The sequence below is a fragment of the Trichechus manatus genome, unplaced genomic scaffold, assembly GCF_000243295.1.
Source record: "Trichechus manatus latirostris isolate Lorelei unplaced genomic scaffold, TriManLat1.0 scaffold00200, whole genome shotgun sequence".
NCBI lineage: Eukaryota > Metazoa > Chordata > Mammalia > Sirenia > Trichechidae > Trichechus > Trichechus manatus.
The window spans coordinates 2,015,803-2,028,692 of record NW_004444136.1 but is presented as its reverse complement, the minus strand read 5'-3'; the positions used below and the strand labels follow the sequence as shown (position 1 = coordinate 2,028,692).

At 46.1% G+C, this 12,890-nt stretch overlaps 1 protein-coding gene across 1 annotated transcript in view; it reads right to left on the bottom strand.

Annotated features, from left to right (window-relative positions):
• The window catches only part of VSTM4 (V-set and transmembrane domain containing 4), a 117,979-nt gene that overhangs the window by 82,024 nt on the left and 23,065 nt on the right, over positions 1–12,890 (bottom strand). Inside the window, exon 4 of the mRNA XM_012558949.1 lies at positions 1,435–1,503. Within this exon, the coding sequence (XP_012414403.1) occupies positions 1,435–1,503 (69 nt within the window). The remainder of the gene's footprint in view (positions 1–1,434; positions 1,504–12,890) is intronic.

Here is a 12,890-nt window from a genome sequence, read left to right as displayed (position 1 = left end):
CTGAGCTGAATCCAAATGCTCTCCCTCTGGTCCAACTCTTCTTCTACCCTTCCACTACACCCAGTTGGGTTAACCAAGGAGATGGCAAGGTCCCAGGAACGCCAGCTCCTTAAATCCTTTTAGCAAGATCATTGATCATCCATAAATTCCATGCCTTCATCAGATGTAATCCTTTACAAGTTCCTGATCACCTTTTAACATCAACTGATCTTTACTGATCAACAGTTCTGCCTGAGAACTCACACAGTAGTGCATTTTTTCACTGCTTACGGCGGGAACTCTCAAATGCTTTGTGGTAATTTCTGTGAACAATCCTTATGCTAAGGTAGGTTTTCTTAACCTAGGCACTCTTGCAATTGTGGCCAGATAAGTCTTTGTTGTGGAGACTATCCTGTGATTTGTAAGATGTTTAGCAGCATCCTTGTCTTCTACCTACTAGACGCCAGTAGCACCCTGACAGTTGTGGCAACCAAAAATGTCTCCAGACATTGGCAAATGTCCCCTGGGGAGTTACAAAAGCACCGCTGGTTGAGAACCAGCTCTCTAAGTCTCAAACCTAAGAAGTGTGCATCAGGATCACCTAGAGGTGTTGCTAAAACACAGATTATTGGGCACTACCCCTGATGTTTCCGATTCAGTAAGGAGCATTTATAACAAGCTCCCAGCTGATGCTAACGCTGCTGATCTGGGACCCGCTGTGACAGCCACCGCTCTAAGGCAGTGGTCCTCAACTGAGAAGCTTTTAACACATACCAGCTAAAGCTGAATCTCCAGAGACAGGATCCAGGCATCAGAGCTAATGTTAAAGCTCCTCAGGTGATTTTAACATGCATCCACAGTTGAGAATCACTTGCTTAAAGATTTCAAATTGTTTCTGAAACCTCAAACTCCTTTAAAAAACTTGAGATAAAATGTAGTCACACAATATTTTTCCTTTTTATATCGCTTGAACCAGCCAGTTGCTTTGGAGATGATTCTGACTCATGGCAACCCCTTCTGTGTCAGAGGAGTACTGCATCCCGTAGGGTTTCAATGGCTGATTTTTCAGAAGCAGATCACCAGGCCTTTCTTCCGGGGTGCCTCTGGGTGGACTCAAACCTCCAACCTTTCGATTAGCAGCCAAGCACATTAACCATTTATACCATATACCACTTGAAGATCCCCCTAACATCAAATGGGAATAGGGATTCTAGAGCAAAATACACACACACACACTTATATATGCAGACTGATGCTTCAGTCTCCACACTTTAAATGTCTGTGGACATATACCAACAGAAATTCCCATTTTACTCTAGAGTAAGTTTAGACCAAGAAAACCACTTGATATTATCACAAAACTAAGAGGTTAAGGTCCTTTCTTCTTATTCCATTCCTTTCCTTTTATCTAAAAGTGACACTGTGTCTTATAATAAAAAAATATACAAGCTTTACCTTCAAAAAATGCCCAGGTCCCTTTCTTTTTCTCGAAGGGTGAATCTTCAGAAGCTTTGAGGGAAATCACTGTAAGACGAGAAAGAAACAGCATGACATGAAGTCGAGCAGCTCACAGACCCAGCCCACACTGTAATCCAAAATGCCATATGGTATAGGACACTCTTAAATCTATTAATTTTTGTATTTGCAAAATCACATTTACTTATCACAGCTCTCACATCAGGGAGAGGTACAACTTCCCTGTAATGGATGAGAAACCTGAGCATATGACAGGTGAAGTTAGTTGTCTGTGTTTAAAAGTCAGTAAATGCCAAAGCCAGGACTCAGCCAACTGTCAGTAAAAGCCCCAACTGCTTCTTATCCTTGCTGTCATGGTTTAAATTATGTCCCCCCAAAAATGTGTGTATCAATTTGGCTGGGCCATGATTCCCAGAATTGTGTGGTTGGCCTACATTTTGTGATTGTAATTTTATGTTAAAGAGGATTAGGGTGGGATTGTAACACCCCCTTTACCCAGGTCACATCCTTGATCCAATGTAAAGGAGTTTCCCTGGGGTGTGGCCTGCACCACCTTTTATCTCTCAAGAGATAAAAGGAAAGGGAAGCAAGCAGAGAGTTGGGGACCTCATACCATCAAGAAAGGAGCACCAGGAGCAGAGCGGGTCCTTTGGACCTGAGGTTCCTGCACATAGAAGCTCCTAGTCCGGGGAAGACTAATGATGATGAGGACCTTCCTCCAGAGCCGACAGAGAGAGAAAGCCTTCCCCTGCAGCTGACACCCTGAATTTGGACTTCTAGTCTACTAGACTGTAAGAAAATAAATATCTCTTTGTGAAAGCCATCCACTTGTAGTGGTATTTCTGTTAGAGCAGTGCTAGATGACTAAGACATTTGCCAAATAAAGATTCCCCAGTGGGAATTCCAGGAACCAAAACATTATTTATTTGACCAGTTTAATGGGAGTATTTCTAAAGTGTAGTGCACTTGTCCCAGTATTCCTAGACAGAGGAACCTAGAGTCATCCGATGACTCAGGGTCGTGTTCTGAGAACTATTTTCCATGCAAGACAGTCACACATAACAGTGAGCATCTGATTTTGAGATTATTTTCTCTTCTTCAGTCATTGGTTGATCAGTGAATTTATAGTGCCTGCTTTCAATAGGCAGGGAGACACGGAATTAAGTTAAACCTTGAACATTACACTAAGAAGTCTGGAAGCATGAAAAGGTATTTACGCAGAGTGGAAACATAATCATAGGTAAAGTAAAACAATCTGAATAACAAAGTAAAATGTCAGGGAATGAGATCATTATCTGATAGAACAATCTGTGATGATAGAAATGTTTTAAATATTAACTTTCCAATATGGTAGCCACTAGCCACATATTGAGCACTTGAAATGTGGCTAGTGTAACTAAGGAATTGAAATTGTTATTGTAATTTAAATGTAAATAGACACATGTGATTAGTAGCTACCATATTGGACAATTCAAGACAAGAGAATCTAGGATCTGAATAAAAGGCCAATGGTAGTTAAAATAGAAAGGGAGACTAAATGTGGGTCATACAATGAGGAACTGAATCAATATGAGAGGCAAGAAACATGGCAAAGATGGCCAGGAACTTAACTTTATTTATTACCCCTCCCACAAACATTGTATTATTATTGTCATGTATTTCAATTATGAATTTTCCATCCTTTTGTCTCTCCAGGATACATTGACTATTTTCTATTGACCTATCTTCCAGATCACTGCTCTTCTCTTCATCTACGTCTAATCTGCTGTTAAAGATATCCATTATATTGTTAATTTGATTTATTGTATTTATTAGTTCTAGGTTATCCATTTAATGACTTTTTATAGATTCTGGTTCTCTAATGTCTCCAGCTTATCATCTAATTTCTTGACCATATTAATCATATCATTGTAATGTTCATGTCTGATAACTTTTGAAACTGCATCACCCATAGGTTTGTTTTTATTATATGTTTTTTGCTTTTGGTTTTGTCCCTTACTATGCCTGATATTTTGTAATTGAATGCCAGACATTGGGTATAAAAAAGTGGGAAGATCTGGATAAAATTTCAGTTTTCTTGTAGGAAGTTTTAGAATAGCAGAAGATCACCTTAATCCAATCAGAGTTTTAACTGTTTAGAGTTTTTGTATGGTCTTACCTACTTCTGATTTGTCCTTACTCTTAGGGTATCACCAATGGAAAGCCTGGGGGTATTTACCAGTCTTTCCAATTTTCATCTCCCTAGCACTGTAAGAATTTCCAAAAGCTCTACTTGACTCCTAAATATCTTTGTTGCCATTTTACACTTTCTGTGTAGCTTCTCTCAACTGCTTAAGTATGACTGAATTTCTTAAAGAATTAACTGTCTCCAACAATTGACCTCTCCTCCCCTCCCCTCCCTCTTCCTCTCTCTCTCTATATATACACAGGGAAGAGAGAAAAAGAGAGCCCTGGTGGCTCAGTGGTTAAGTGCTCAGCTGCTAACCGAAAGACCAGCGGGTCAAACCCACCAGCCACTCCTCGGAAGAAAGATGTGGCAGTCTGCTTCCATAAGGATTATAGCCTTGGAAACCGGGGGCAGTTCTACTCTGTCCTATAGGGTCACTATGATTTGGAATCAACTAGACAGTAATGGGTTTTGCTTTGTCTTGTGTGTGTGTGTGTGTGTGTGTGTGTGTGTGTGTGTGCAGTGCACAGACCAGCAACATTAATGTCACCTGGGAGCTTGTCAGAACTGCGGAATCTCAGGCCCCACCCCAATCTACTAAATCAGAATTAGCTGTTAGACAAGATCCTCTGGGTAAATTGTATACATTTTAAAGTCTGAGATTCACTGATATACACTGCCCGGGTGGAAACACTAGCATGCCACTTGCAGGCCGTGTAAGTCTGGGCAAGCTTCCCATTTGCAAAGGGGAGGTAATAAGTGCCTGTTCACAGGGGAGGAGTCCCTGGGAGGTACAAATGGTTAAGCACTGGACTACCAACCAAAAGGTTGGTGGTTCAAACTCACCCAGAGGCACCTCAGAGGTAAGGCCTGGTGATCTGCTTCTGAAAGGTCACAGCCTTGAAAACCCTATGGAGTGCAGTTCTACTTGGCACACTTGGAGTCGCCATGAGTTGGCATCAACTCAGCAGCAACTAATAACAACAGGAACTCACACAGGGTATGTATGTGGGAGGATTCAACAAGTTAGTGTGTGTGAAATGCTTACAACAGTGCCTGAGACCTAGTGAGCCGTTCTTACTTACAAGGATGGTAGCTCCCTAAGAGCAGAGAGTTTTGTCTACTTTACACACTGTTGTAATTCCAGTGCCTAGAATGTTCCTGTGTTGTCAGCCTTCTGCCTCAGAGCATGAATCTTCAATTGTCCAAACGGTCAGATCTCCACAGCTTGCATATGCTGCCACCCTTGTAGCAAAGGCAGACTGCCTTCGGATCACTTTTTTGAGGGGTCTTTCAGGGACACAAATTTCGGGATCTTAATTTAATCGAGTTACAATTTTTTCCGCGTTACTGGGAACAGAGGCAGCAAGCGTCTCTCAAATCTCCATGTGGAGGAGACATATACGTTGACAAAGCAAACAAACTGGGAGTCTAAAATAAACAGGCTCTAAGCAATGATCACAAAGATGGTGTGGGACAGACAACGTTTAGCTCCATTAGACTTGAGGTCGCCGTGAGTCAGAGCCAACCTGATGGCAACTAACAACCACAAGCAAGTAGCTAGTGTATGCTGCTCATTTCCCACGCGCAGATGTATGGGTGTTTTATGGGAAAGTGCCACAATTTTGTTTGCATGGGGTGCTTAGCAACACTGGTCGTAATCTTATCTGTTCCTGCAAAAAAGGACAGTCTTTACAGAGACTCTGCCAGAGTTTCAAGAATTTTCCCAAGCTTTCTCCATAACTATCTTGTTTCAGCTGCTAATCCTGCGCTATCTCAAACTGAGTTTGATACAATGTCAAACCACGTGTCTGACTGAGTCCACAGGCCATAAGGACACAGCACAGTCTGATGTGGCCAGCCCAACAGCAAGGCTTTTCAGTGAAAAATGAGTGAGTCTCCTGACTTTATGAATGCACCTCCCTCCACTGCAGCCCCTCACATCTGTTAGGACTTCTCCAGGATCGACCTGTAGACACTGAATGGAAGGTGTCACTGCACAGTAGACGGGATGGAAGAAGATGAAGTGCACCAACTAAACATTTTGCTAGACCAAGGAAAAAGTGGCAAATTTCTCAACCACAGATTACTTATGTTGGTCAAAGACTTTCTGAAATAAAAAGCAAATTCTTGATTGAAGTGCATTTGTAATGGTTTCCAATGAGTTTTGCCATCAGAAGGCTGCAGCCATTTAAACAAGGGTCCATAAGCCTACACACTTCCACCAGTATTTGCCTCACTTTGTGGTCCAGCTGGACTCATAGGCAATTGGGAAGAAGGCAACAAGCAGCCTTCCGTGCCCAAATTGCCTCAGCTCAGGAGAGCTGAAAGTCCTTACCTCTGACAGTTACCTATGATTGGGAGAGTTCTCAGCCAAATCCCTCAAAGAGAAAAACATAGGAGTTTAGTCAGCCTTTTAACCAATGGGCTGTCTTGTAGGGTCATGGTGGTAGGTGGGGTCCCCACTCTTCTGTGCTTGGGTGTCAATGGGAGAGGGGGTGGGGCTCCCCATCCCTCCCCAGGAAGAAGCATGACCAGAGTCACACTGCCTTACTCTCCTTCCACTCCACCTCCGCCTACTACCCCCATTCCCAGGGGGCCAACGAGGAGCCCCTGATCCAGGTGAGCGTCCCACATGCTGCTCCCCTTTGGATGGGGAATGAGGTAAGGTCCCTACTCAAGGCAGCCTCTGCTTTTGCCACAAGCTCATTTAGACTGGCTCCCCGCAACCAACTGGTGTGTGGGGATGAGTACTGGGTGGCCCTTTGGGAGGGGCTCATCACCCAGCTACCGGGAGCACTGCCAGGAGCCATGCCTAAGGCCACTGAGGTACACTCTCCTCATCCATCTTTCTCCAGCCCAGGGGCACAAGGGCTACCTCCGACCCATGCGGTGCAGGGCCTCTAGGCCCCCTAAAGGAAGACTAACTGCCTCTCTCAATACAGCTTTCTCAGAAATAAAGTGGGTATTTGGATTTGTGTTTGATCATACGCCATTATCAACCGGTTCAGGGCTCACAGTGGAGAAGAAGTGGAAAGGTCACTCAGAAGCTCGGGCTGACCGACCGCTGACTGCTGGGCCATCCCCTCAGCCCCTGGGCCCAGTGAGCAGAGCCTGCCTGAGTGCTGGTGGCCCAGATGACTGAGCAGAGGCCACTCCTGGGCTCCCCCAGGAGAGCACAATCCGTGAAATCCAGGACGGCGAAGGGTGGGAGGTTCCCTATGTCACTGCCCCTCCCGGAAAAAGTGGGTGAAATTGCTGGAGGATCAAACAGACTGGAAGAATGAGGTGCCCGAGACAAACTGATCATATCAGTCTCGCGTCTAGAGGAAGCCGGCTGGAAAGAATGAACAGAACAAACCTCCGTGCCAGTCCCCCTTGATTGGACCTGTGGGAAAACCATTACTTAGGTGTGAAAACCGAGAGCCTTGAATCCTGACTGGGAAGAAAGGCCCTACCGCATCCCTGGGGAGGGTGTGTTTCACAGGCTGCGGCAGATGGGCCCCAAGAGTTCGCACCAAGACCTGGTGACAAGCCCTCTGAGCACCACGGGGACTCTGGTCCCCTGCATCGTCCCCGTTCTCCAAGGATGCCAATGCCCTTTATATGGAGCAGGACTTGTGTTGAACGACTAATGCAAGACTTCCATAGGAGAAGCCTGGAGAAGGCTCCCTTTCTCACAAAATTCTTTCCCACCTGCTCACCAGTGCCCCCAATTCCTTTAACAAAGGGTCTCATAATTAAAGAAGCTTAAAAATTGCAACTGAGGGCTGTGGTGGTTCCATGCTAGAATTCTCATCTTCCATGAGGGAGACTGGGTTCGATTCCCAGCCCATCAATGCCTGGCTGTGAGTGGAGGCTTGCATGTTATGACACTGAACAGGTTTCAGCAGAGCTTCCAGACTACGATGAGCTAAGAAGAAAGGCGTGGCAATCTACTTTTGAAAATCTGCCTATGAAAACTCTGTGGATCTCAGTGGTCCAGTCCGTAACCGATCATGGGGATGGCACAGACCAGGCAGCGTTGTGTTCCCTTGTGCGTGGGACTGCCATGAGTTGGGAGCCAACTCAACAGTGGCCAGCAACAACAACAACAGATTGCAACTACAGGTTATGTCAAAAGTAGGGCACACGTTTCTGACACAGGCAGGCCTCCCAAATGCAGGTTCTGATGGAGAGAAAGGCAGAGAAGATCCTGGTATGTAGAGAAGATGAGAAGGCAACAGGGAGTAGTGGCAAGAAGGCAGGAAAAACAGGCCCTGGGTTTGAGGGATCAGCTTTCTCCCTTCTACTTCTACTGCAGGTTACACTGGGCTAAGATAGTCTCCCAGATTCCACAGACCGTGCTTTTAGAGCCCAAAGACTGAGATTTTTAAAACTTAGGTGTGCAGGAGAATCAGCTGGGGTTCTTATGAAAACACGGGTTGCCAGGTGCTGCCCTGATTCGAGGCATTCCTATGGTTCCAGAAATCTGGGGAGGGCCTGGGAATCCGCATGATCAGGAATCACATCCTTCAGGGAACTCTGAGGCAGGAGGTTCCAAGAGATACTTGGAGAAGGCCAGCCTGGGGTGCTCCTGGAGTCCAGGGAGATTCAAGTCAGGAGGCTTCAGACTCTGGACCGCATTCCTCCTTCCAGCCCAGGGAGAGCTCAGAATTCGAAACTAAACCAAATGCCTCTTCCATCTAATCCAGGGAAAACAAGAGTAACAACCAAGCATAAGGAGTCAGCCAATCACAAAAGTGTTGCTGACCAAGGATTCCAAAGGGCACCTTTAAACGGCAAGCCTCAGCGCAGCAAAATACGATGTACAAGACACGTCTTTCAGGACAAAGTTGTTCTCAAAAGAGCAGGACTGTCTACAATGCAGGATCAAGAGGACTGACGTATGTCCCGGAGTGGAACCTGGGAAGACTCTGAGTGACCTTCCAGAGAGGGCTCCCTGACCACCACCTCCTGTTTCCTGCCCCCGCTCCCCTGGTTTAATGCGTGGCCTTAAGTATATCACTGCTGAACCATCTTCCTCCTTCACCTCTACCATCATCTCCATCCCAAGGCCTGGGACCTGCCCCCGCTGGAGGGAAGCTCCCCGAGGCCTGGGACATGCCTGTGATTTCTTCACTTCCTGTAATTCTCCCTGACACACAGCCCACCTCATCACTACTCTGAACAAATGAATGAATGGAGCTTCATGCCTGGGGTCTGTTATAATGTCCCGTATGGCCTCTGAGTTCTGAGTTTCCTACAGAACAGAAGGAGGAAGTCCCAGGACCTTAAGGGCTCTCAAGCTGAGAGGAGAGGAGCAGAAGCTTCAGGCCCTGGTTCCCAGCATGAGCGTCTTCACAACGTCCCACCAGCGGTGCAAAAAGATGGAGGGCAGACACCACCCTGCCGCAGGCAGAATCTTGCACAGATCAGTAGGGGAGAAAACTCTAAGGAGACCGAAGAGGTTGGTGATATGAAGGGCGAACAAAAAATACCCTTGAATAAAATAAAGATGGTCAACACCTTTGCTCCAAATTCAAAAATTAATATACTTGGTTCACCGTCCCTTCTTAGTCACTGATGGCATGGTTTCCCAAGGGGAAACATCATTACAGTGTAGATGTGTCCCCACTAATTACAGCTGGATCGGTACCCTCAGGGGCGAGAGCTACAACCCCAAACACACAGAGACCATCTGTTTCTACCCTCAGCGGCTTCCTGCTACTTCCTCTCCCCTCTCCTCCGAGAGGCAGGCCAAAGGCAGTCCCTCCTAGGACTCGTACAAAGCCACATATGTGAACGGGACCTCTGAGTGACCTGCGTAGAATAGCTGATGAGAACAGAAAAGCTCTAGCTTTGCCTATCTTGAGCAACTCTTTCCCTTTGCATTTAAAGACAAATTCTAGAAAACAAAGCAAACAAATAAAAGAAGCAAGAAAAAAACATATTAAACAGACTTCCCATTAATACAAGGCGGCTGGAAAAGAAGTTCACATTCTGGGCCCAGCTAATACAAAGGTTGTGTTTATGTCCCAAAATAGTTAGGAAATACTGAAACGCAGGGCTTGATAACCAGCCCTCTCCAAACACAACTCCAGGATGGGCCTATGCATCTGCTTGCTTCCACCCTCCACTCTTTGTTACCATTTTAATCCGGCACTTTACGGAAGAGTTTGGATCGTGCATCCATTTTTCCTGAGCCCCTTCTGTGAGCCACGCGCTGTATCTGGTCTGCGGGTGCATGTAAGAAGACTCCAGCAGGGTCTCTGGTGTCAAGGTCCCTGGCCAGCTCGCCTTTTCAACCTTTCCTCTTATCACTGAGGCCCCCACCTCCACCACCTGCAAGCATGCATCCACCTCCATTGTGTTCCTCTTCACCACGCCTCTACTCAGGTTGTTCCCGTGACTAAAACGACATGGCCCCGGTCCTCACCCTGCAGCGCTGAAGTGGAGACTTGCATCCTCCACGTGACCTTCCTCTATCCTCCCCAGAATGCATCCCTGTCTCTCCCTTATCAGCATGTACCTCTTATCCCACGCTAGCAGTGCCCTCCTCTGCCATGGCCCTTTCCCACTCTCCTTTTATTAGCTCTCTAGATAACATCTGAGAGCACACTGTGGTTCAGTGGTCCAATTCTCACCTTCCATGCGGGAGACTTGGTTCTGTTCCCAGCCAATGCACCTCATGCACAGCCACCACCCGTCTTTTAGTAGAAGCTTGCATGCTGCTGTGATGCCAAACAGGATTTCAGAGGAGTTTCTAGACTAAGACAGACTAAAAAGAAAGGCCTGGCAATCCACTTTTAAAAATCAACAAGCGAAAACCCTATGGATCACAATGGTCTGATCCACAACCAATCACTGAGATGGCGCAGGACCAGGCAGCGTTTGGTTCCGTTGTGCACGGGGTCGCCATGAGTCGGGGGCCAACTTGATGGCAGCTGACAGCTAACAACTCCACCACCGCATAACATCTATGAGGTCTTTACCCATGTCTACATGCCTCCTTTACAGTGTGAAGCTGTGGGCCTTGGGAGGGTAGGGACCCACCTCTCCACTCTTCCCTCCCTTTGGGCATGCTTGGTAGGCTCAAAAGCCAGGCCTTGACACATGTTTGTTGAGTTTGAGTTTTTAATCTCTTTTAAATTCTTCCAAGACCGTGGCAGTTGCAGTGAGGGTAGGTACAATGAAGAACTGTTACAAGTGGTATTTAAATTACACGCCAGTTGTCAATTTGTTCCCTTTGAGTGGCTGGACCTGTTGACACTGTAAACATCATGATATGTGCTTGCTTAATTAAGCAGCAGAACTAAGTGTTTAGTAAATCTCATTCCTAATTATCTGTTCCATGTCTCCAGAGAAAAAGGAATTATTTAGTTAATTTCTTCCACTGAAACTTGAAGCATCAGTTCCCCATGGTAACTTCAGATGCAATTATTAAATTGCCTCCAACATTTTGGGGTTAAATAGATGATATATAACTTAATCTTTGCCCCAAAACACTTTTAGGGTAGCAGATAGTCTTTCCAATTGCTTTTTCCACTCTCTATGTCTAAAGCTTACATAATCTTAAATAACAATTTGGCTTGCTGAAATATGCTATTTGGGGTTAGAGTGAAATACTGATTAAACTGCAGGAGACAGCCTTTGCAAATTGCTTCTATTATTAGTATTTCACTGTTCATGAAGCCATCTCCACCTAAAAGTATGGAGATTAATTTTGGCTCAGAATATTAAACTGCTTCTGAGTCTGTAGGTTACAGACCTGGGCAGAAAAGCCTTTGAAAATAACTTTTTACGGGTTTTGCAAATTGAAGCTGTTGTACCCCAAAGAATAGAAGGCTGAAATGAGTGACAACATCACTCTTGCCAACACTGAGGCCTCAGGGTCCCCGATGGGGAGAGGCCCATGTGATACTCTCAGTCTGACCCCTCCAATCTGGCCTGTCCCAAAGCTCAACTGCTGCACAGGATGGGAAGGATATGGGCACCCAGGACTGCTCAGGTGTCTGTCCATGACCTTCAGCCTCACCTTGGAAACTCCCTGTGAGCACTTGAAGCAGCAGCCACGTTCAGGAGCTAGTCTAGCCTTCCTACACCCACCTGGGCCATCCATGTGCTTAGCAGCTCTGCAGGTGTGCATTTCCGTTTCCTGGGGGGACCAGTCACAGCGGTGCCCTTGGAGGACAAGTCTGAGGATAATGGGAGTTCAAGAAGGATGGCTATAGTTGCTGCGTGCTGTCAAGTTGCTCCCAACTCATAGAGACCCTAATATGACAGAGTAAAACTTCCCCATATGATTTCCCAGGCTGTAATCTTCATGGGAGCAAATTGCCAGGTCTTTTCTCCCAAGGAGCAGCTGGTGGGTTTGAACCGCCGACCTTCCGGTTAGCAGCTGAACACTTAACCATTGAGTCATAAGGGCCCCTTATGAAGGATGGGGATGGTCCCAAAGCTTGGTGAGGACAGAGGCAGCAAACGGAGGTAAAGAAATTACAGAAGAGGGCAGGAGACCACGCACAAATGACAATAGACTGGACGCTGGGGCGAAGGGCTGAGGGGAGTCTAGGTGGCAGCCAGGATCCTGCCGTGCGGATCACAGAAAGATAGGCGGGCAGCAGGAGCCGGTCAGTTTATAAACCACACGTCCCGTGTGCAGCAGGTGGTCAGCATATACTGTGTGGATAATAAACACAGGGTCGGACACAGCCTCTGTGTCCACAGAGGCCATGTAAAATGAATTTCTTCATAAAATATCATTATTTGAAAAAAAAATCATAACCAGCTGTATTATTTTTCATTTATATGAAAGATTTTGGCCCCCTAAGATAGCAAATCTTCACCTTGTTCCAAAGGTAATCTTGGAATTTACCCTGAGCAGAACGAGAACAGTCTCTAGAAACATACTGTGCTCTCTGATTTCCAGGACATAAATTCCTATGTTAAGTTGTGTGGATCTAAGTGTTTAAAAAGCAAAACTGTTAGATATTTCCTTTGACCTAAGGGCACTAAGAACAAGAACATTTGGGAATCTTGTATTACACCACAATGCCGGCCAGACACAAAACCCACTCCAATTCAATGTCCTGAAAACCCAGACACCAGAGACAGGGACACATCACTGAGCAATTTCGTCTTCCTGTTGGAAATTACCGCGAATTGCTGCTGCTACTCCCTTTTTTCTCACCCTGTTTTCCTTGTTCCACCAACTTCAGCCTTGCTATGCCTACACCAGTTCAGAAATGGGGCAATTCTCCAAGCCCCTCTAGGGGGCCCGTCCTGA